Raw genomic sequence first — 21,026 nt, forward strand, 5'->3', positions numbered from 1 at the left:
TGTAGTTTACATGTCCTGGTAGAGTAAAACTCCTAAATTCGTTTTTGCACTACTGAGAGGCCTGCTCCTTTCATAGGTTAACATTGGGGCTGCCCTCATACAATATTGAAGTGGTAGCTGCTGATCTGAAAGGAGTAGGAAGGTCATATTTAGTATGGCCAGAATGGTAATATAAAATCCTGCTGACTGGTGAAGTTGGATTTCATATTACTATTCTAGAAATGCCACTTTTAGAAAGTGAGCATTTCTTTGCACTTAAATCTTTCTGTGCCTTACAATCCACGTCTGGCTGGGCTTAGTTGACAGCTCCTTGTGCATCCACTCAGACACACCCCAAACACAGGTATAAAACAGGGCCTCTGCCCTATCTCACCAGACACTTGCTGGAGAAGAAACCTGAACAGAACCTACATCCTGCCAAGAAGAACTGCCTGGCTGCTCAAAGGACTCACCTGTCTGCTTTCTACAAAGGACTGCTGCCTTGCTGATGGCCTGCTGCCTTGCTGAACTCTTGTCTGGCTGTGAAAGTGCTCTCCAAGGGCTTGGGTAGAGCTTGCCTCCTGTTCCCTGAAGTCTCAGGACCAAAAAGACTTCTCTTTTTCACTTGGACGCTCCGTGCGGTGAAAATTTCGACGCACAGCTTGTTCCGCGGCGAGAAAAACGCCGTACACCAACGCTGATCGACGCGCCGCCTTCGGGACGACCGGAACTTCGACGCACAGCTTCGCAAGGACAACGCCGCCCGACCTCTAGAGGAGAAATCAACGCGACGCCTGCCGTGAGATCGTAATTTCGACGCGCTGCCCTGCAGAACGACGCGCAGCTGGAAAACAAGCAGGAAAATCCCCGCACAGACCCGGGACATCTGGTAATCCCCGCGATCCACAGAAAGAGATTGTCCGCACGCCGGAAAACGATGCAGGACTCCCCGCGTGAAAAATAATGACGCAAGTCCGTGTGTGCTGGGGAGAAATCGACGCACACACCCTTTTTCCACGCACCTCTTCTTTTGTGGCCCTCTGAGGAGATTTTTCCACTCCAAACCAGGTACTTGTGCTTGAAAGAGACTTTGTTTATTTTTTAGAGACTAAAGACACTTTATATCACTTTCAATGATATCTCTACAATTTCACATTGTAACTTTATTCTTTTTGACCTACAATTATCCTGATAAATATTATATATTTTTCTAAACACTGTGTGGTGTATTTTTGTGGTGCTATATGGTGGTATTGTATGATTTATTGCACAAATACTTTACACATTGCCTTCTAAGTTAAGCCTGACTGCTCGTGCCAAGCTACCGGAGGGTGGGCACAGGTTAATCTTGGATTGTGTGTGACTTACCCTGACTAGAGTGAGGGCTTTTGCTTGGACAGGGGGTAACCTGACTGCCAACCAAAAACCCAATTTCTAACACAAAGGTACTGTACTTGGGGGTCAGTGCTACTCTGGGATAAGGGCCTGTGGCGTTGGATCCATCAACGATGCTGTGATAGCCCCAGTTGTGTTTTTAAGCACTTTAGTGGGATTTAATCTTTAACAAATCATAATTGTGCTTGTGAACATTGGATTTTCATTGTTCCAACCTTATTTTATTTAGATAAATATTCTCTATTTTTCTAAACCTGTGTGGTGTATTTTTGTGGTGTTTTCACTGGGTTGTTGTATGAGCTATTGCACATATCACAGATAGTTTACACATTGCCTTCTATGTTAAGCCTGACTGCTCAGTGCCAAGCTACCGGAGGGTGGGCACAGGATAATTTTGACCATTCGTGGACAACGGTGCATACCCCTGCTAACTAGAGACCAAATTTCTAACAACAATCTTTTTCCCAATTTAGTTAATACCCTGTTGCCCGAGATTAACCTTTTCCAAATGTTTGTGTCCCTTTTTTATCTTTTGTCCATATCTGTTCTGACCCGCACATTATCCCTTAATTTGGTTAATAGTAGGGTTTTCCCTGTGGCCAGCTAAACTGAACTTTTTGATGATTTGAATAGCATTAATGCTTGTCATAGCTGAGCAGCGTTTATTTTCTGTTAATGTTTTGCATTATTCTTATAGAGTGCTTAGATCTATTAATGCTAGTTTGCCTGCACTTATTTCATCCCCTTGGACAACCCTTGGTGATTCTGTATCTTTATATTTTGGTTTTGTAAACTTTCTACAGAACTCTAAGCTTGAGTTTGAAATAAATCTCTTTTGTCATGACTAGAGTTTTCTTTGTATGGCCATATTGGTCATACTGCTTAACTTAATTGGTCTGTATTGAAAATTGAGTTGTATGATTCTACCACATTCTATTGCAGGGTCCAAAGATCTATTGATCAGAAGTGAAGCATTGATTCCTGTGAAGGATAAAAATGCTCCAGCACATAATTCCTGCTGCAGCAGAGACTGCCACACACTGATCCGGCCTCACCAAATAATGAGGCTAATGTTGTACTTGATGCTGCGGTGCTCCTTCCTCTCACAGCCGCCACAACCTCTTCACCTGCGGGTAACCAACGGGCGATCCTTACTGTCTGTTGAGGTGTTACACTCTCCAAAAACACATCCTGTCCTCTGTCACCAACGTGACGATGTAATTCACCACACTGAACACAAAAGGCTTGCGGAAGAGAGTGCTTTAATGAACACCCCAGCTGGCGTCCCGTCTCACACCAACTGTCACTGGTACCCATACTCCTTTCCACATTCTCATGGAACCTTCAGCTCCTGAGCAGATTGTGGTTCATGTGCACCTTGTGACATCCACAAGCTTCACTAGACATCACAAAGGCTCCTGTCAGTGGTGAGCCTGAAGACACAGAGATTGTATCTGGAACTAAGCTGGACATACCTCTTCTTATTGACTCCTCCTCATTTCTTTTTCAACACCATCCAGCTCCAACTGTAACACAACACAGCTCAGCTCAAGGTACTGTGTTGTGTTACATTTCTTTACAAAGCCATGCTAGGTGGTGCAAATCTCCCCGTGTGTGGCTTCGTAAATCTTACAGAAGCCATTGCCTTGTCCTTACATTGCTACTTTGCTATACAAGAACAACGCAAAGGGCCAGATTTACGCAAAACTGGCACCGCTTGGTGCTGCCCCAAAATCACCAGTGCCGCACTGCACCTGTTTTGAAACACAGGGCTGCGCTGTATTTACAAGAATATGATACAGCTTTGCGTTTCCCCCGTGTCGGGTACAGGCAACCTTGCACCATAATGCAGGGGTGTCTGCGCTGAGGGGAGTGATTGTTTATATGCAGGAAGGTGTTCCTTCCTGCACATCAACAATCTACAATAGTGATTTGGCACTTCTATGTGTCCTGAGTATGCAGCACACATAGAAGTACAAATGTGTCATTTTTGAATGATTGTTTATGTGCAGGAAGGGACACCTCCCTGCAAATAAACAATCATCCATGGCATTTTGCTTCCTCTGTGTGTGTTGCAGAATACAGCACACATGAAAAAAGAAAAAAATCATGAGGAATAAAACCCCTGGGGTGGCAGTAGTTTTTGGCGCTGCCACAGATTTACGATTTCTCCTAAATTTGGGGCGGCATCAAAAGCAGTGGGAGTTGTGATGGAACGCCCACTGCAACACTCAGTACATGCCCGTCTCATGCAGAAAACTGAGTCGGAGGGGCCACTATTCACAAGGAGGCGTAAAGCCACAAAAAGTGGTGTTACACCTCCTTGTAAATATGAAGAAGTGGTTAGCGCCACCGAAGCGTCGCAAAATGTGACGCTCCGGTGGGATATGGCCTTCTAAACCTGGTCCAAGAGACTTACTACATCTTAGACATTTTGGTAAATCTCCCACATCAAGAAGAAAAACGAGATACTCATACAATGAAAGAGCATTGTGATCAAAATGTATTTAAAGAGGGAGTAAGTGATAAAGAAAATGGAGTACAGCAGAGAAGTGAATAACTCAAAATAAACCGCTTCAAATGTTTCAAGAAATGTCCTCATTTATATGAACTTTGGTAAAAACTTTGAACAGGAGGTTTAAGCTATTCAAGGGCAGTACATGCCACCTGCAGGGATGAACATGCATTTGACTTTGGTGCAGAGAGAGAAGGATTGCAGTTGTGGATTCTCAATAAAAAGTGTACATTTAGTCACTGACTGATAATGCCAGTGACTCCAGCTCCCAAGATTATGTAACACTTTAGCCTGCAGCAGAATTGGCATTTCAGATAACTAGAAGGGCTACAAGAGAACTCATCTTTTTAGTCTCTGGATTTGTTTTCATCCACATGATATGGTGAAGGATCAGAGAGCTTGTAAATGTCTGGAGCATTAATAATCTTCCTGACACTACATCTAATTCCCTCTCAGCAGAGCTGTGGTCTCCTACCCCACCCATCCTTCAAGATTAATTCTCCTTATATGGATGAAGAATGAGGAACAGATGTGCAGCCTTTTTATCGCCTCTGTTGTGGTCTAACATTTGCTTTTTTTTTTTTTTTAAACAGGAAACGTCTTCTCAAAGATCTACTGAATCTTACCAAAATAATTAATTTTCAGTATCACCTTGAACGCATCCATGCCATGAGACTGATTTACACTATATTGTGAAGATTAAGATTTTGACTTTCAATAGTGAATCGAAGGTTACACAGCTGTGATGTACTTTACATAGTAGTTACAGTGAGAATTTTCTTAGATTCAGTAAATGTACAGGTTGATATTTCTGTCTTGGATATTTTTAAGACTAACAAACAATTAACAGTATGCATTTGTTGTTTTATACACAGAAGTGTGTGGCTATTTTCAACATATTCGATTTTCACTTCTCTTTTTATTTATGCCATGCTACGGCACTATTCTTACATCCCCTACCGGCACCTAATGACACCTTGGTTAAGCCGTATTTATCATACAGTGTGCACTATGGCGGTAGTTTATGATGTTACTGTGGTGCTTTGCTTCACTAGCTTCAAAAATATTGACGCTAGTGCAGCAAAGTGAAAGAAGGCCCAAAGGTTACTAAGGGTGCGCCATTTTAGGGCCTGCTCTGAGCATGAAATGGGGCATTGAAATCTTTGAAATCATACTGCACCATTTTTCGGGCCCCCCAGTGCCAGAATGCCACCTTGCATACAATATGCATACAATATGCCTGGCGCAGGCATTATGTGGCGCAAGGTTTTATAAAATAGTGCAACGTTGGCATTGTGCCACTTTGTAAATATGGCATGTGGGAAATGCCACATTAACACCACATTTGTATAAAACAAATTATGAAAAAATGGCCCAAGGTGGCACTAGAGGCCTCATAAATACTGTATTTGTCTATGTTCCTGAAGGCTGGTGTAGGTGCAGTGTAAAATATGTAACAAAGGGCAGGATGTTCAATGTCGTGGAAAAAGGCTAATGCGAGGTTTCGACCCACATGGTATACATAACTATATCTCCCAACTCACACTTGCTCAGCAGTCCTTCATCTTTTAATTTAACATAAATGCACCACACAGGTAGGCCTGAGACCTTATGTCTTTCTGAAGTGGTCTTTTAACAAGGAAATAACTTGCTCAAGCTTTTTGTCCTGTCCTGTCCCTGAAACCCTACGCCCCTGCATTCCACACCTACTACCCTTTTCCACGCATGAAGTTCCTTGCCAGGGAAATCACAGACATGGGCAGGCAAACTGCAGGGCAGTTTTTCGAGTAATAAGATTAAGTGATGTTGCCATTAATAAGACTACATGATTGCACACATTATTGACACGTTAGTGAAATGATGAGAGTGAGCGTGCAAATCGGTGGACGAGTAATTGATATAATGGGAGAATTGTTGGTGTATGATTTTGTATAGGTGAGAGAGACTATGTCAGTTTGTTAAAATAATGGAAAGAAAAATGTTTGTGGAATTAAGTGACATCTTTCATTGAACAACTTGGTAAATGCAGCCATAAAACATTGTGCGGGACTAGGAGAACTGGTGGAAGAGTGTACACATCGTTTGTAACAGATGCAATTGAGGGTTGTGCTATTTAAAGATGATATTTGAATTTCTTAAATAAGTAGCATATTGTGTGTTGCAGTGCACTTCTGTGTGTTTTTCAGGCTCAGTTGATGTAGTTTCAGGTAAAAGGTTTTACATTTTAAAACATGGTTTGATATTTTTAACACAAATGACTTAATTAAAAATTATTAATGAACTTAATATAAAATGATTAACGTAGAAAAATAATGTGCACGTTTGAAGTTGTGACCTCGGAGAATGGCCACCAGCTTTCACGAAATGTACTAAAAGAATGATTAACATACATGAAATGTTGAAAATGTATTAGAATTATGTAGTAATATGTCGTATTGAGAGTTATAACCTATGTCTTGCAATAATTGTAGGCCTTAAATTAGCAAGTGTCTTGGCCTAGTCTTGCCAGGCCTCATGCAGAGAGCTGAATTTCTTAGTGTCTAATAGAAAAATGCTGACGAGATGAACTGGCCATGAACTGCTCATTGTTTTAATAAAATGCTTAACTAGACCTTCTGTGAGAACCGACGGACAACAGATGATGTTCTAGTAAATGTAACCAATAATGTATAACGTGCATGAGATGTACTTTCCCAGGACTCCAACTATGAAGGCACTGACTGTAGAAGAAGAAGCAACATTTTTGATACCTGATGAGCCGGATGATGAGGACATTGTAAAACGGACCAATCAATGACGTGAACTGTGAAATATTGGAATACATAGATTTGGAACAGTACAACTATTGGGTAGAGTCATAACTTGAGATTAATTGACCAATTGGGAATTGGGGGATAGTCTTCCATAATAACGTGACAGAGAGATGAGAAGACAGATGTTAGATGGGAGATGTTAGATGCTAAGGGAGAGAGACTACGTGATCGCAGAGGTGATTCGAGATTCTGTCACTGGGCTCATACTCTTTGAGAGCCTGATGTGATGCTGATGACTGATGACCTGAGGATGAAGTTTGACTCTCTTGCTGATCCATACCGAGGATAGGTAGCTATGACAATGTGACTGAATTATATTTTTGTGCTTTTCCTTTCTAGTTACAAACTGCTCTGTCTAAATTGAACTCTTAGTTAGATGTTTTATAAATTCCTGTTCTAAATTGTTTTGCATGAAGTGCCACATGTTTATGCTAATCTGGGTTAGATGAGGTTTTCCTTACATGTCATTGACAGATTCAGAGACAAATGGTTGACGGACTGTTTTACTGAACTCTATGATTAGAAAAGATCTATTGCCTTCTGTTGACCTATGCTAATGCTTTAAAAAACACTTTGATGCACGTTTTGATTAGATTATGTTTTTGGTGCCTTTTAATAAATTAATACGGATTTTGAATTAAATTGAATTGCGTTTGAATTAATCTCATGATTTAGTATTGTAACTAATAGGGAAATAAAATCACTAAAACGTATAATGAGTTGTGGTTATTCAATGACTTAAAGGTCATGGTGTGGTGTTTATTGATTCTTATTAATGATGACTAATGTTGATTGAGTTTTTGTGTAATGACTATTGGGAAACACCGACCATACTCTAGCTAGGATACTCCATGCGAATCAAAAGGTTCATCGACCTATGCGCGTCCCCTTGTAAGTTTACTTACTAACGACCAGGCGCACTAGCAATATCTATAATTCCCTCATTAAAAATATTCCCCTTTTTAATGTCTTGCCACAAGGTAGATGTATACAAAGAGATGTACGGTGTGCGGGTTTTATCCCCTAATGCAGGAGGATATAGATACAGATGGATGCTACAGCAAGGCAATACTAGGTGCTTCTCTAGTTCATGCGGAAGTACCTTATTTGTCCTAAAACAGTACATAATGGACCTTTCTGGTATGGTCTGAAGTCCCAGCAGCATGAATATACAATCCATCTTTCAGACAGTGTACACACATTCACTGAGCATGATTTCAATGTGAGTTACCAAATGAAGGAAGGTGGACAGTGCATTGAAACTCGGAAGAAGGAATTATCAAGGTAGCTTCTACTTGCCTTGCAGCGCAATCTCCTAGGTGCTTGTGTTTTAGGGTTATATTAGACTGTGATGCGGGACTATGAGTGACTTGTGGTTTAGAAAAGCAAGATCTATTAACACAAAACTCTAAAACTTTAGAAATGTATTGTTTTTTATATGTACAGCTATAGCTTGGGGTGGATGCTAGAGTAGCAGTATTTGATACCCGTTAGGAGGTGACAGATAATGTATGGCTTCCAATCATTGTAACAAGATTTCCGTAGAAAATAATACAATAGCAGTCGGTGAGCAAGAGACTGTTTATTTCCAGATTTTCACATCCGTGCCTATCCCCTAATTGCATCAAACACTGGAAGGGTCGCACACACGTGCCTCCTTGCTGAAGACAAGACCTTTCTTGTAGATACACCCCTCAATCCAGTCATTGGTACATTTAGTGATTACATGTAGGTAATTCTGACAGTTCAGGGGGCAGGCCGTGCCGCAGGGAGTGTAGACGCCGTTCCTGTTCCTGCAGGATCAACACTGTTCCTCGGGTATACATCTATCGCTTCTCGAGTCATCCAGGAGGTAGCCATCGTTGCAGAGACACCTTTCAACACAATTGCTCGTGCAAGGGAAATACCTACCCCGTTGGCCGCAGGTCATTGGACAAGCACTTCCACATTTGTTAAAATGCATATTTGCTGGGCATGTACCTACGTAGGAAAAACATCAAGAGGCAAGTCATAAATATATATATATTAATCTGCAAGCAAAGAAGCCACTCTCTCCCCCTCTGTCTCTATCACGCTCTCTCGCTCCAGAATTATCTTACATTTTCTGTCTCTTTGTCTCCTTTAGCCTATATGTATCTCTATTTTTTAACTCGTGCCATCATTATCTCTCTCTATTTCGTTCTCTCTCTTCCTTCCTTCATTGGTTTTCTGGTATCCCTACTATTTCTTTAATCTCCTTTCATTCCAAGTTTCACAAATACTTGTTCTTGGGTGTATGTCTCTCTGCTGCGCCGCTGCATGCTACAGTTCATTCGGCACAGACGTTGCTGGTATTGGCCAGCTCTTTGCACGGGGGGCCTCTGTACGGGCCTCCTGGGAGCAGGAAGGGTGTGGACAGACTTCTGGACAATTTGAAACTGCTGAGCTCACTGCACCAGTGTCTCAGTGCAGAAACCAAACTACAACCATTTCAGGAAGAGTTTGACACCTGTTGCAGGAAACATCTAACTGAAATCCGAACACTCCGGGTCTATGAATGAAGGTATCAGGCCCTATATTACGTGCGATCTCCACCTATTCTGAACTCCTGAGGAAATACAGGTGAAGTTAAGATAAGTGGCTCCTCTTCAAATGTTCCAGGTCTTAGTCCTACCGCCTGCGATGACAAGGAGCAACAGCTAAGCTAAATAATTACACTTTTAAAATTTTAATTTAGCAATGTTCATGCAAACACCACCTTGGTATTTGCATGATCTCTAAATGTGCAGGTCAGCCTTCTCGGCCTCTCCACCAGGCCCCTGATGGTAGGAGGAGGAAGAGCATGGGGTGGTGGGGATACTAAGGGGGGGGGGTGAGCAATGACCTCCTACAGGGTGTATTTTAGAAATAGCGGGGTGCCTGGATTGCACATGTCTCAGGTGGGTGGTTCAACCACAATCCTCTCACACAAGCACAATCCATTTATTTAGAAGACATACTGCACATGCCTCAGGAAGAACAGTATATCCACTGACATATGGCTGTCAGGGTGCACATCAGTGCATCCCTGAACCCAATAAGGAGCCACACACAGAAGCAGGACCCCCAGACCTGTCCAATCTTCTGATAGGACTGTGCTTCCAGTCCTATCAAAAAGCTAGGAGAGGGCATGACATAGGTCGTCCTCTGAAACATGGCCCTGCTTCTCTGTCTGGCTTCTCGCTAGTAATCATTGCTTGCTGGTTCCCACGTTCAGCAATTGTTTCTTGCTCTTCTGCTGCCATGGAGCCTTTAAGGTGCCATAAAAGGAAGAATGTTAACCCTTTCGCTGCCAAGCCTTTTCCCCCTCATGTGCCAGGCCTTTTTTTGGCTATTTGGGGCAGTTCACGTTTAGGCCCTCATAACTTTTTGTCCACATAAGCTACCCACGCCAAATTTGCATCCTTTTTTTCAAACGACCTAGCAATTCCAGCAGTACCCAGAGTTTGTGGGTTCCCCTGAAGGAGACCAAGAAATTAGCAAAAATACAGAGAAGATTTCATTAGTTTAAAAAAAATGGGACAAAACAGCTGCAGAAGAAGGCTTATGGTTTTTTCCCCTCAAAATGGCCTCAACAAAGGGTTTGCAGTGCTGAAATCACCATCTTCCCAGCTTTCAGGAACAGGCAGACTTGAATCAGAAAACCACATTTTTCAACACAAATTTGGCATTTTACTGGGACATATCCCATTTTTCTATTTCTTGTTCTTTTAGCCTCCTTCCAGTTAGTGACAGAAATGGGTGTGATACCAATGCTGGATCCCAGAAAGCTAAACACTTCTAAAAAGGTAGATACAATTCTGAATTTAGAAAGGGGTCATTTGTGTGGATCCTACAAGGTTTTCCTACAGAAAATAACAGCTGAAATAAAAAAATATTGAAATTGAGGTGAATAAAACAGGCATTTTTCTCCACGTTTTACTCTGGAACGTTTTCCTGCACTGTCAGATTCTTGAAAGCAATATACCATTACATCTGCTGGACTCTTCTGGTTGTGGTGATATATAGGGCTTGTAGGTTCATCAAGAACCCTAGGTACCCAGAGCCAATAAATGATCTGCACCTTGCAATGGGTTTTCATTCTAAACTGGGTATACAACAATTCATTTGGTGAAATATAAAGAGTGAAAAATAGGTATAAAAAACCTTTGTATTTCCCAAATTGGCACAAGATAAGGTGTTGAGAAGCAGTGGTTATATGCACATTCTAGGGTCCCCATACTAGCATGTGAATTACATGGCATTTTTCAGATAGATTTTTTTTACACACTATCATACATTTGGAATGAAAAAATGTAGAGAAAGACAAGGGGCAATAACACTTATTTTGCTATTCTGTATTTCCCTAAGTCTCCCGATAAAAATGGTACCTCACTTGCATGGGTAGTGCTAATGCTTGCGACAGGAAATGCAACAAGGACACATCACATTTTTACATTGAAATCTGACGTGTTTTTTGGAAAGTGTCTAGCTGTGAATTTTGGCCTCTAGCTCAGCCGGCACCTAAGGAATCCTACCAAACCTGTGCATTTTGGAAAACTAGATACCTGGAGGAATCCAAGATGGGGTGACTTGTGAGGCTGTCAACAGAATCCTTTGCAAACTTCAAAATTTGGCCAAAAACACTTTTTCATCACAATTCGGTGACAGAAAGTTCTGGAATCTGAGAGGAGCCACAAATTTCCTTCCACCCAGCGTTCCCCCAAGTCTCCTAATAAAAATGGTACCACGCTTGTGTGGGTAGGCCTAGTGCCCGTGAAAGGAAATGCCCCAAAACACTATTTGGATACATCAAAATTCCATCAAATATCAAATACAAAACTACCTGTTTTTGCAGAGGCAGAGTGGACCTGCATTTTGGTCCTGGTCTCAGCAGCCATGCAGGGAAACCTACCAAACCCAGACATTTCTGAAAACTAGACACCCGAGGGAGTCCAGGGAGTTGTGACTTGCGTGGATCCCCCAGTGTTTTCTTACCCAGAATCCTCAGCAAACCTCAAATTTAGCTAAAAAAATCAAATTTTCCCGTATTCCTGTGTGGGATGATTGTACCGGGACCAATTTCCTACCACCCAACGTTCCCCCCAGTCTCCCGATAGAAATGATACCTCACTTGTGCAGGAGGGCCAAGTGCCTGTAGCAGGGAAGAGCCAAAAACATGTCAAAATTGGGAGGGAACCAAAACGGGTCCAAAAGGGCAGTTTGAAAAAAAACATTTTTAGGCTGACAAATGGGACAGACTTTTTATCGGTATAGATGAGACAATGCTGAGTGGTAGGAATTTTTTGGATTCCTGCAGATTCCTGGAAGGTTCCATCACAAATATGTGGAAAAAGTGTGTGATTTCCAGCAAAGTTGGAGGTTTGCAGAGCATTGTGGGTAAGAAAATGGTACAGTGCATGTGAAGCACACCATCCTTGACTCACCCAGATGTGTAGTTTTCAGATGTGTCTAGGTCTTGTGGATTTTGAGAGTTAGCCAAGCTGTCATGGCCCAAATGTAAAAACAAAACCCCAAATAATCAAATGTCCTCTTGCCGTGGGATAAGATGTTTTAGTGTGCAGGGGAGAGGTGAAAGACTGTTACCCCGTCAGTTAGGGTGGGGCATAACTAAGCCCGTACTAGTTGGTAGCCACCACCATCACACTATATATTTTTTTGAATTACCTGGCATCTAGTAGACTTTCTGCCCCTGAGGTGTGGATCGGGGGTAATTGCCACATCTGCCCACTGGTGGGCAGAACAACTTTGTCCCCATTTATTTGGGGTGGGGGTATGGCAATACCCCCACCCTCTTATTTTGAAAAAAAAAATCATCCGTGGTCTCTGGTGGCCTTTCTGCCCCCCTTGGGGGCAGATGGGCCTTCCAAAAATAGGCCAAACTGTCCCTAAGTGGGGCAGATATGGCCAACAGAAATGTACGCCCATGGGGAGCAACCCTTACCCAAGGGGTGGTTCCCCCAAACAAAACACACACAGACACACACACCAAACCCTGGTGCCTAAATGGTTTCTGCTCCCCCCTCAGGGGCAGAGCGACCTAATAGAAATATGCTGGCCTAAAAACAAGTACCCCCCCTCCCCCAGGAGCGACCCTTGCCTTTATCAATAGAAATTTAAAACAAATCTCTGGTGTCTAGTGGCTTCTGCCCCCCTGGGGGCACTATCGGCCTAATTAATATAGGCCAATCTGCCCCCAGAGTGGGCAGAAAAGGCCTAATAAAAAAAATTGCCCCCCTGTGAGTGACACTTGCCTAAGGGGTCTCTCCCCTTATGCCAATTTCATAACAAAAAAAAAAAATCCCTGGTGTTTAGTGGCTTCTGCCTCCCCTGGGCCGCCTGAGCGCCGTGCCACCAGACGTAACCACCTCGTCTTTGGCACCCAAGGGGTTAAGTAAAAAACAACAGTGCTGTTTCTTTGTTAATGTGTGAGTTAAAGTGTGTTTGTGGGAGACAATTAGATTGATTGAGAGTGTCTGTTAGTTTTATGAATTTGAGGGAATCAATGAGAATGAGTGTAAAGCAAACACTGAGCAGTGTGAGTGAGTTAAAATAAGCTAGTGAGGTGGAGGGTGTGAGAGGGAGTGGTAGTGAGTCAGCAGTGCCTCTTGCAATGGTGCAACAGGATGCATAAGTACTGGTGCAACTGCAGCTGCTGCACTATTAAAACCCCAGGAGTTCAAATCAAAGTCTCTGTCCAACAGTAGTTGTGACTGAAAGTTAGTGATTGTGAGAGTGTGAGTGTATGCAAGTATATTTTTGGGAAGAAACAGTGAGTGCGAGCATATTGGTACATTCATCTGTGAGTGCACTACGGCACATTTTCAAAGCAAGGAGGTGAACCCGTGGCAGATATTATGTTCTACCACTTTCCGAGATCACCGGCTGTCACTGGTTATTATACACTTAAATTGTAATGATAGGCAATGTTGGAAATTAAATATTACTGTAGACCGATATTATCAACTGTGATATAGTTACATACCATATGAATAAATAATATTGGTCAGATATCCCTACACCAATGGAACTTAAACAGCCTGATTTTTTATTTTATTCAGCTTAGTAAATTACAGAAAATAGGAGGGTGGTTTATAACACTCTAAATACAAACAATTATGAATACCCAACCGACCTGACATAAATATGTTGGAGCACTAGATAATAACAAGATTCAACTTGAAGTAAAGAGCTGACAATTTTGAAGGGTAGTTGCAAATGTGAAGGTAAAGTAAAAGATGACTAACACTTCAACCCCAAGAACTCTAAGGAAATTACCATCAAACTGCCTTGCAAAAGTGGCCATTGAACTGAAATACAAGTTGACAGCCTTTCATCACTTAAGAAACATTTCCCTGGAAACGTAGGATATTGCAGAAGGCTGGCCTGGCTTGTAAAGAGGTACTTACACCTTGTGCCAGGTCCAGTTATCCCTTATAAGTGTAGAAGAGGTGTTTCTAGCAGCTTAGGCTGATAGAAGGTAGCTATAGCAGAGCAGCTTAGGCTGGACTAGGAGACATGCAAAGCTCCTACTATACCACTGGTGTCATATGCACAATATCATAAGAAACACAATACACAGATATACTAAAAATAAAGGTGCTTTATTTTCATGACAATATGCCAAAAGTATCTGAGTGAGTACCCTCAGTATGAGGATGCCAAATATACACAAGATATATGTACACAATACCAAAATTATGCAGTAATAGCAAAAGGAAGTCATGCAAGCAGTGTAAAGTTACAATAGATTGCAATAGGAGCACATAGGTATAGGGGCAACACAAACCATATACTCCAAAAGTTGAATGCGAACCACGAATGGACCCCAAACCTATGTGAGCTTGTAGAGGGTCGCTGGGACTGTAAGAAAACAGTGAGGGTTAGAAAAATAGCCCACCCCAAAACCCTGTAAGGTAGATGTAAAGTGCACCTACAACCACCAGAGAGCACAGAAGTCATGACAGGGGGATTCTGTAAGGAAAACCAACACCAGCAATGCAACAACAGTGGATTTCCGGACCTGAGTACCTGTAAGACAAGTCCAAGAGTCGCGACAGTGTCAAGAGTAGGCAGGAGCCCAGGAAATGCCAGCTGAGGATGCAAGGAAGCTGCCACCGGATGGAAAAAGTTTGGTGTTTTGCAAGAACTAGGAACTTCCCCTTTGGAGGATGGATGTCCCACGTCGTGAAGAAGCTTGCAGAGGTGTTCCCACGCAGAAAGACCGCACACAATCCTTGCTAGCTGCAAGGGTCGCGGTTAGGGTTTTTGGAAGCTGCTGTGGCCCAGGAGGGACCAGGATGTCGCCACTTGGATGAGGAGACAGAGGGGGCGCCCAGCAAGTCAGGGAGCCCTCACAGAAGCAGGCAGCACCCGCAAAAGTACCGGATCAGGCACTTGGAAGAGGAGTGAACCGGAGTCCACCTGAAGTCAGAAAAGTCCCACGACGCCGGAGGACAACTCAGAAGGCTGTGCATTGTAGGTTAGAGTGTCGGGGACCCAGGCTTGGCTGTGCACAAAGGAAATCCTGGAAGAGTGCACAGGAGCCGGAGCAGCTACAAATCATGCGGTTCCCAGCAATGCAGTCTAGCGTGGGGAGGCAAGGACTTACCTCCACCAAACTTGGACTGAAGAGTCACTGGACTGTGGGAGTCACTTGGACAGAGTTTCTGAGTTTCAGCGACCACGCTCGTCATGCTGAGAGGGGACCCAGAGGACCGGTGATGCAGTCTTTTCTTGCCTGCGGTTGCAGGGGGAAGATTCAGTCGACCCATGGGAGATTTCTTCAGAGCTCCTGGTGCAGAAAGGAGGCAGGCTACCCCCAGAGCATGCACCACCAGGAAACAGTCGAGAAAGCCGGCAGGATGAAGCGATACAAGGTTGCAGTAGTCGTCTTTGCTACTTTGTTGCAGTTTTGCAGGCGTCCTGAGCAGTTAGCGGTCGATCCTTTGGCAGAAGGTGAAGAGGGAGATGCAGAGGAACTCTGGTGAGCTCTTGCATTTGGTATCCAAAGAATTCCCCAAAGCAGAGACCCTAAATAGCCAGAAAAAGGAGGTTTGGCTACCTAGGAAGGAGGATAGGCTAGTAAGAAAGGTAAGAGCCTATCAGAAGGAGTCTCTGACGTCACCTGGTGGCACTGGCCACTCAGAGCAGTCCAGTGTGCCAGAAACACCTCTGTTTCCAAGATGGCAGAGGTCTGGGGCACACTGGAGGAGCTCTGGGCACCTTCCCTGGGAGGTGCAGGTTAGGGGAGTGGTCACTCCCCTTTCCTTTGTCCAGTTTCACGCCAGAGCAGGGCTGGGGGATCCCTAAACTGGTGTAGACTGGCTTATGCAGAGATGGGCAGCATCTGTGCCCATCAAAGCATTTCCAGAGGCTGGGGGAGGCTACTCCTCCCCAGCCATCACACCTATTTCCAAAGGGAGAGGGTGTCACACCCTCTCTCAGAGGAAATCCTTTGTTCTGCCTTCCTGGGCCAGGGCTGCCTGGACCACAGGAGGGCAGAAACCTGTCTGAGGGGTTGGCAGCAGCAGCACCTGCAGTGGAGACCCCGGAAAGGCAGTTTGGCAGTACCCAGGTTCTGTGCTAGAGACCCGGGGGATCATGGAATTGTCTCCCCAGTGCCAGAATGGCATTGGGGTGACAATTCCATGATCTTAGACATGTTACATGGCCATGTTCAGAGTTACCATTGTGACGCTATACATGGTTGTGATCTATGTATAGTGCACGTGTGTAATGGTGTCCCCACACTCACAAAGTCCGGGGAATTTGCCCTGAACAATGTGGGGGCACCTTGGCTAGTGCCAGGGTGCCCTCACACTAAGTAACTTTGCACCCAACCTTCACCAGGTGAAGGTTAGACATATAGGTGACTTATAAGTTACTCAAGTGCAGTGGTAAATGGCCGTGAAATAACGTGGACGTTATTTCACTCAGGCTGCACTGGCAGGCCTGTGTAAGAATTGTCAGATCTCCCTATGGGTGGCAATATAAATGCTGCAGCCCATAGGGATCTCCTGGTACCCCAATACCCTGTGTACCACAATACCATATACTAGGGAATTATATGGGTGTACCAGTATGCCAATGTGAATTGGTGAAATTGGTCACTAGCCTGTTAGTGACAATTTGGAAAGAGGAGAGAGCATAACCACTGAGGTTCTGGTTAGCAGAGCCTCAGTGAGACAGTTAGGCATCACACAGGGAACACATACATATAGGCCACAAACGTATGGGCACTGGGGTCCTGGCTAGCAGGATCCCAGTGACACATAACAACCACACTACAACATAGGGCTTTCACTATGAACACTGGGCCCTGGCTAGCAGGATCCCAGTGAGACAGTGAAAACACCTGACATGTACTCACAAACAGGCCAAAAGTGGGGGTAACAAAGCTAGAAAGAGGCTACTTTCTCACAGATATGCAAAAGGGCATCCAGTGGCAGGTCCAGTATGATTTAGGTGTCTTTAAGAGTAGATGGAAACTGTCAGCTTTGTTGGGTGTTAGTTGTTTAGAGGGCATCCTCTAACTGTGAGTTACCCATGAAGCTCAAGGTGTCCTGTCTTTGTCTACCTGAGGTAGGGGCAGCTCATTCCAGTAGCAACAATGCACCAACACTTGGAGGCACCTTAGTAGATGGTCCATTCCAGAAGGAGTCCCAGAGGAGGAAAAAGCCCAGAGGCAAAAAGCTTCCTATTCAGGGAAACCACATGTGGAAACATTGGTTTTGATAGTTTCAAATGGTTTGTTTTCATGTCATTTTGACCTAACTATACCATCTTCTTAAACTTTGTTTTTTTTTGTGTGAATTTTGATGATTATATTTAACATAAAGTAAGATGTTCATAGTAATGCATGGTGGGGAGGTGGACGCAGAGTCTGACCTGGCATAGTCAATTGTGCTGGCCCCTTCCAAGCAAGCTGCCCTGTCCTTCCTCCTCCTTGCCCTCCATTGTCCAAGTCTATAATCCTGACCCCTTGTTCAGCCCTGTGTGCCTCTTCAGAGTCTATGCCCCATCATTGCCATTTTGCTAAGCTTGCTGCCCCTAAACCCCTTCCCCCATCCTCAGATGCTTGTGTGCATGCCTGTTTCCTCCCTTTTGCCCACCATGATCTATGGACCTGCCACAGCTTACCTCTCTAATTTGAGTGTTATTTTGAGCTGCTGCAGCCCCTTCTGTCTGCCCAGCATGGTCAGATGGCTGCTGCCTGCCCCAGCCCCCTCCACCCTGCCTTACATTGTCCAAGTTTCATTCTCATGCCCTATCCCCTTCCTTCTGTCCTCCATGACCCATTTTGCTGTCACTCCCTTGTGCCCTCCATGTTCTGTTGTGCTGCAAGTACTCCTCCGGCCTGCTCTGTGTGGTCTGTTGCGAAGTCCCTAAACTCTTCCCCTACCCTCTCCTGCCTGTTTCCAGCCCCTACCCCTTCTTTCTGCCCTCTAGGCTCCTTTGGGCGGGAAACATCACTTACATTGCAGTGAATGCAACCAAATGCATTTACCACAATGCATTTACAACGCATATGTGTCTACCACGCATGCTTTTACCACGCATGCTTTTACCACGCATGCCTTTACCACAAACATATTTTGTTGTAAAAGCATGAATGGTAAAGGTGTATGCGTGGTGAAGGTTTTATAGGTTAGGTAAGTACAGGTAAGTATTAAAAGTATTAAGTGGGTTGAGTGATATATATATATATATATATACATATATATATATATATATAGTGTTTAGGGTAGTTAACAGTTATTGGTGGTAATTGCATTTTTAGGTTTTAGGGTGGGCATGGGTTTTGGGGAGGCAAGTCATTCTTAGGTTTTAGGGTGGGCATGGGTTTTGGCGTGGTAAGGGCATTTTTAGGGTTTAGGGAGGGCATGGGTTTTGGGGTGGTAAGGGCATTTTTAGGTTTTAGGGTGGGTATGGGTTTTGGGGTTGTAAGGGCATTTTTAGGCTTTAGTTTGGGCATTTGTTTTGGGGTAATATGGGCATTTTTAGGTTTTAGGGTGGGTAAGGGTTTTGGGGTGGTAAGGGATTTTCTTTGGTTTTAGGATGGGCATGGGTTTTGGGGTGGTAAGGGCATTTTTAGGTTTTAGGTCGGGCATGGGTTTTGGGGTGGTAAGGGTATTTTTAAGTTTTAGGGTGGGCATGGGTTTTGGGGTAGTGTGGGCTTTTTTAGGTTTTAGGATGGGCATGGGTTTTGGGGTGGTAAGGGCATTTTTAGGTTTTACGATGGGTATATATATGTAAATATATACACACACATATAGAGAAGTTTACCAGCTAATATGCCTTTCCCAACTATGACTTCACTACGAAATGTTTGTGGTAAAGACATTTGTGGTAAAAGCATATGCATTGTAAAAACATTTTGTGGTAAGTGCATGCGTGGTAATGACCATGCATTGTACTTACTCCGTTGTAAAGGCATGCTTTGTAAGTGCACGCATTGTTCCATCATACATCCACTTTGTGCATGTCCCTGCCCACTCCCTTTTCCCCACCATGGACGTTGTGCTGCCACTAACACGTTCACCGGCTATGCATGTTTTTTTGTGCTGTCACTGCTTTTCCCACCTGCCCTCTCTTATCAAGTTGCTGCCTGACCCACTTTCAGTTTCCCTCTGTTGTCTGAGTGCCTGCCATTACGTGTCTCCCTGTTGCCCTCCTTGATGTGTTGGGCTTCCAATGCCCATCCACGCCTACCTGCAAGGTTAGCTTGCTGCTCCTGCCCTGCCTCCTTTCTCCTTGCCCTCTGTTTTCAATGTATGTTCCCCTATGCCACCCCTCCTGCCTTCCCTGGTCTATTGGCATGCCTCTGCCCCCCTTCATGGTCCGTTGTGCTGCAACTTCCCCTCTTGTCTATCTGGTATGGTCATCTTGTTTCCCTTGCCCCTTTCCTCTCAGCTCTCTGTTGTCAATATGAATGGCCCTGTCCCTCCCCTATTGCTTTCCATGGCCTATTGTGCTGCACTGCCCACTTTCCCTGTGTGGCGTATTGTGATGCTGCAACCCTGTAAGGTCAGTGTGGTGCCACTGCCCACCTACCTCCTTCCCTCTATTGTCCGAGTGCTTGTCCCTACTCCACTCCTGCCTTTCATCATCTAATGTGCCTTGCATGTCAGTATTTTGAGTTTGGTAAGAGGGAAATTAAAAAATAAATCTGAGGAATTGATTTTACCCATTGACTTCATCAAAAAGGAGGAGGTTTTAGGCAGAAGACAGCTAAAATAAAGCCCTTTTGGACTTAAAAACAACAGGAATCTCCTGCCTGAATCAAGTCTGTTGACATGTATGTGTGTACTGCCACTGATTCTTCCTATATCCCTCAATAGTCTGTTGTTTTGCCACAGCCTCTCTTGTCTGCCCTGCATGGTTGTTTTTTTTTGCCTCTGCCCCCCTTCTCCTTCCCTCAATGATCTGTTGTGATGCCACTGCCCCTCTCGCCTGCCCAGCATGCCAACTTGCTGCCTCTGCACCCTCGTCCCTGCCCTCAACTCTCCGAGTCCATGCTCCTGACCTCTGTTTCCCCACAGTGTTCTAATGAACAACTAGATTGCTAATATTCTACATGTATTACAGAACTGTGGTAAACTTGAAGTTATCTTGATGTAATCAAAACTCCTAAAGTATTCCAGTTAGAAATTACAAAAATGAGGGGGTCTTTTTCCAACAGACATGATGGTTAGTGCTCTAAAAAAACCTAAAATGAGGCCACATTTTCTGAGTTCTCAAATAGCGACACAGCATTTTTAAATTATTTGCTATGTTTATGTTTTTTTTGTATCCAAATGAACACTTAATTTATTTGTTTCTCTTAGGGGAAAGGGTGGGGCGTTATTACCATAGCAGACTTTGTAACTGGTAAACTAGGCACAAGTTTGGGCGTCAGCTCAACATCCTGTGATTCTGGGACACTCATTTAATCTCCCCATGCCGAAAAACCAAATTGAATGTGTCATTGTATAAAGAAGCTGATGCTCATGGAAAGTCCACGCTATATAAAACTGAAAAAAAAGTGTTTCGCACACTTTTGTCATTGGGCTGTACTTGGGCTACATTTGGGTGAGCTTTTTCTACATGTGGGCTCATTTGACTCTGGTCGCCATCTTGGGAGACTTTTTGGTCATGAAGCTCCCTAATTTTCTTATTTACAGCAGTATCAAGATGGTGTTCAGATGTGCCACACTTTGGCATATATTCAGAATGTTAGCACTCAAGTTGCTCATTAGAACACTATTGTAAAGCTGCTGATCACCAGGGAGTTAACTGGCAGTCTGCTGGTGGTGTGAAAAGTA

General features: G+C 43.9%; 1 protein-coding gene across 1 annotated transcript in view; it reads right to left on the reverse strand.

Moving 5' to 3' along the window:
• Nucleotides 1-8,288: 8,288 nt before the first annotated feature.
• LOC138247421 (mucin-5B-like) overlaps nt 8,289-21,026 on the reverse strand; it is a 72,479-nt gene continuing 59,741 nt past the window's right edge. The window contains exon 4 of the mRNA XM_069202055.1: nt 8,289-8,682. Coding sequence (XP_069058156.1) covers nt 8,504-8,682 — 179 coding nt within the window. The 3' untranslated portion in view covers nt 8,289-8,503. The remainder of the gene's footprint in view (nt 8,683-21,026) is intronic.

This window comes from Pleurodeles waltl, chromosome 7 (genome assembly GCF_031143425.1).
Source record: "Pleurodeles waltl isolate 20211129_DDA chromosome 7, aPleWal1.hap1.20221129, whole genome shotgun sequence".
Taxonomy (NCBI): Eukaryota; Metazoa; Chordata; class Amphibia; order Caudata; family Salamandridae; genus Pleurodeles; species Pleurodeles waltl.